The sequence below is a fragment of the Gracilinanus agilis genome, chromosome 4, assembly GCF_016433145.1.
Source record: "Gracilinanus agilis isolate LMUSP501 chromosome 4, AgileGrace, whole genome shotgun sequence".
Classification (NCBI taxonomy): domain Eukaryota; kingdom Metazoa; phylum Chordata; class Mammalia; order Didelphimorphia; family Didelphidae; genus Gracilinanus; species Gracilinanus agilis.
The window spans coordinates 23,874,774-23,877,886 of NC_058133.1; the positions used below are offsets into that span (position 1 = coordinate 23,874,774).

At 48.9% G+C, this 3,113-nt stretch overlaps 1 protein-coding gene across 1 annotated transcript in view; it reads right to left on the reverse strand.

Annotated features, from left to right (window-relative positions):
- Positions 1 to 1,886: 1,886 nt before the first annotated feature.
- PCSK9 (proprotein convertase subtilisin/kexin type 9) overlaps positions 1,887 to 3,113 on the reverse strand; it is a 56,665-nt gene continuing 55,438 nt past the window's right edge. Inside the window, exon 12 of the mRNA XM_044674791.1 lies at positions 1,887 to 2,220. Coding sequence (XP_044530726.1) covers positions 1,999 to 2,220 — 222 coding nt within the window. The 3' untranslated portion in view covers positions 1,887 to 1,998. The remainder of the gene's footprint in view (positions 2,221 to 3,113) is intronic.

A 3,113-nucleotide genomic window follows, 5' to 3' on the forward strand; every position in this document is an offset into this window, starting at 1 on the left:
GAGGAGTCTCACTGTCTTCAGAACAAGGAGACCCAGCCTTTGCACCCTGGGGTCCCCACTGGCCCTGGCGGTGCTTCTTCCACCCCCGGGGCAGACACTCCTCTCCTCATGCCTGGACCACTGCAAAAGCTGTGCTGTGCGGGGTCTCTCCCCACTGCAACCCATCTTCCACCAGAGGGGCTCCCTCTCGCCTCCAGGATCAAAGAGAAACTGTCTGGCTTTTAAAGCCCTTTGTGACCCGGAGCCTCCCTCCCTCCCCAATCTGCTTCCCCCTCAGCCATCCCATCCGTGAGCTCGTCCCCATCCAGGGACTCCGGCCTGACTCCTTACTGTTTCTCAAAAAGCCATTCTGTCGTGCAGTTTGGCACTTTCCCTGGCTGCCTCCATGCTGGAAACTGACTGGTACAAGAAGCCTCTTCTGGCCTCCTGGCACGCCAGGGCCTTCCCTCGGGTGATCGTGTCCAGGCCAGGCCGGATCCCGTTGGGACCCAGCCCTTTGCATGTCGTCTCCTCCTTGTGCTCGAGCTCCCGGAGGACAGGGAACCCTTCGGGCCTCTTCTTCGCCTCCCACGCTCCAGGCGTTTAAGAAATGCTTCTTCCCAGAATAACGTTTTTAGATGTATAAAATAGATGGAATTTCAGAGGAAACCAAACGTGAGTGAAAAGAACAGGCGAATCTTTTCCATCCAAGTCCACGGATCCAATGATATGAAGCCCCCCTGCTTCAGAAGATCATAAATCTGGGCAGGGGGAGGGAGGCTCAGGGGCCTTCTCTATTTAGTCCAACATCCTCCTTTAACAGAAGATGCTACTTGCCCCAAGGAAGTGCAGAGATTTGCTGAGAAAGTCCTCCAGAGAGAGAATTTGAACCCAGGGCCTCTGTTTCATTTCCCAAGATTTTTTAACTGTGATTGGCTGCTGTTCACAAAGGGGATGTGATTGGGGAGGGGGGAGATTGCAGGACAAGGGAGAAATCTCTGAAACTGATGTTCTTTAAGGTCAAAAAAGAGGGCGGCAGATAGTAATGCATGCTTGAGTTCACTCCCTTCTCTATGGATGGTTGGGCTGGGCCTGAAGATCTGGACTTGGCCTCAGCCCAGGTGTCTGCTGGGAATGAAAAAATCCAGGAAAGAGCTGTTCATTCTGACAGCCAGCTTGTGGCAGATACAACTTTAGTCTGGTTGAAGCAGGACTTCAGAGAAGCAACCTGGCTTGGATAGACAGGCAGGGAGCCCCAGGGCTGGTGCTGGGTCCAAGGGAAGCCGGAGGGCCATCTTAGAGAAGTTGAGTGGTTTCCTTCCCATACTCCCCACCCCTGACAATGTCCTGTTCCTAGTGTGTGAACTGTGGAATGTCAGGGATGGATTGGAACTCTTAGAACTCTCTGCTCTAAGCTTCCTCCCAGCCCTGACACTCGGACTCCTAGGTGAGAGGCTTCTGCTAGCTCCCTTTAGAACCTAATACATCTCCTTCCCTTCGTGGTCGCCTTTTGACTTGTATCCTGGTTCTGGAAGGGACCAGTTCACCGAAGCTTGTTCCTATGAGGGAGGGGTCGCATGAGTCCCTACCACTTCGGAGAGATTTTCATTTTAGGAGGAGGGCAGTATTGGAACCCAGTTTCTTATCCCCACGGAAACAAGTCATTAGTCAGAACCATGGAGGGAGGAGAGAAGATGGAGCAGAGCCAGGGGGCTCCCCAGCACCATCTTGAAAATCACCAGAACCCAGTCTTCACACATGAGTGACCCTTGGCAGAGGGGATGCCCCGCCTTGGAGGAAGCAGAGAGTCTTCTCAGAAAGTCAGGCCATAGGAGGCCAAAGCCCAAACCCAGCGGGGCAGCTGAGTAAAAGCTAGCACTGAGGAGGCCAGAGGAATTGGGGGTCAGTCCAGATTTCGAAAAGAGGGAAGCCCCAAGGATCTCAGGGACATCCTCGGGCTGAGGCCAATTCACAGAATGCAGAAGCTCCTTCCTTTCCTCTTTTCTCTGCCAAAAGGTGTCACTGGGAATTCTGCTGGTCCCTCAGCAAAGGTCTGTTCTTGCAGCAGATGACGATGGCGGCTGTTGGCCGGCCTCCTCCTTCTCTCCTTCCTACTCTGCTGCCAACATGGCTCTGAACCAGACAGGTGTTGTCTACTGGGTAGGCGCCCAGGGTGTGTGGGCCAGGGGAGTAGGCGCTGCACCCAGTCAGGGTCCAGCCTTCTTCACAGGCCACAGTCACCTGTCAGAGAGAGTGGAAAGCATTGCGTGAAATGCAAGATGGCACCTGTCTTGTCCATGTTCCAGGCCCGTATTGGACCCAGTCACTGCATTAGGAGCAATTAATGGATGGCAGCAATACAGTGGAGTGGGGGGAATGGAAGAGAGATTTCTATGTTGAAGCATTCATATTTGTGAAGTACATCATAAAAGGGGTTTTTTTAAAGTGTAAAGACAGGGGACAGCTAGGTGGCTTAGTAGATTCAGAGCCAGGCCCAAAGATCTGGGGTTTGAATTTGATGTCAGACCATTCCTACTTGTGTGACCCTGGGCAAGTCACTTACCCCCAGTTGCCCAGCTCTTACCGTTCTACTGCCTTGGGATCAATACATGGTATTAATTCTAAGACTACCTTCTGTCTTAGATTATATATATATATATATATGTTTATATATATGTTTCTCATATATTATATTACATATAATATATGAGATATAATATAAAGATATAATATAAAGAGATATATTGTTACCTTCTGTCTTAGATTATGTATATGTTTATATATATGTTTCTCATATATTATATTATATATAATATGTGAGATATAATATAAAGATATATTATAAAGATGTAATATAAAGAGATATATCTTTACCTTCTGTCTTAGATTATGTATATGTTTCTCACACATGTGTAAATACATATTTCTCACACACATATAATCTATGTCAGAAGAGAAAAAAAGAAGTAAAAAAATTTAATTAAGAGCAAAGGAAATAGAGAGGGGAAGAGAAAGAGAAGATGGAGTCCAAGGAGAAGAAAAGATGGAGGTGGAAGGAGGGGAAAGAGCAAGGAGGCAGAAAGGAAGGAAGGAAGGAGAATGAGGGAAGATGGAATCATGGAAGGAGGGGGGGG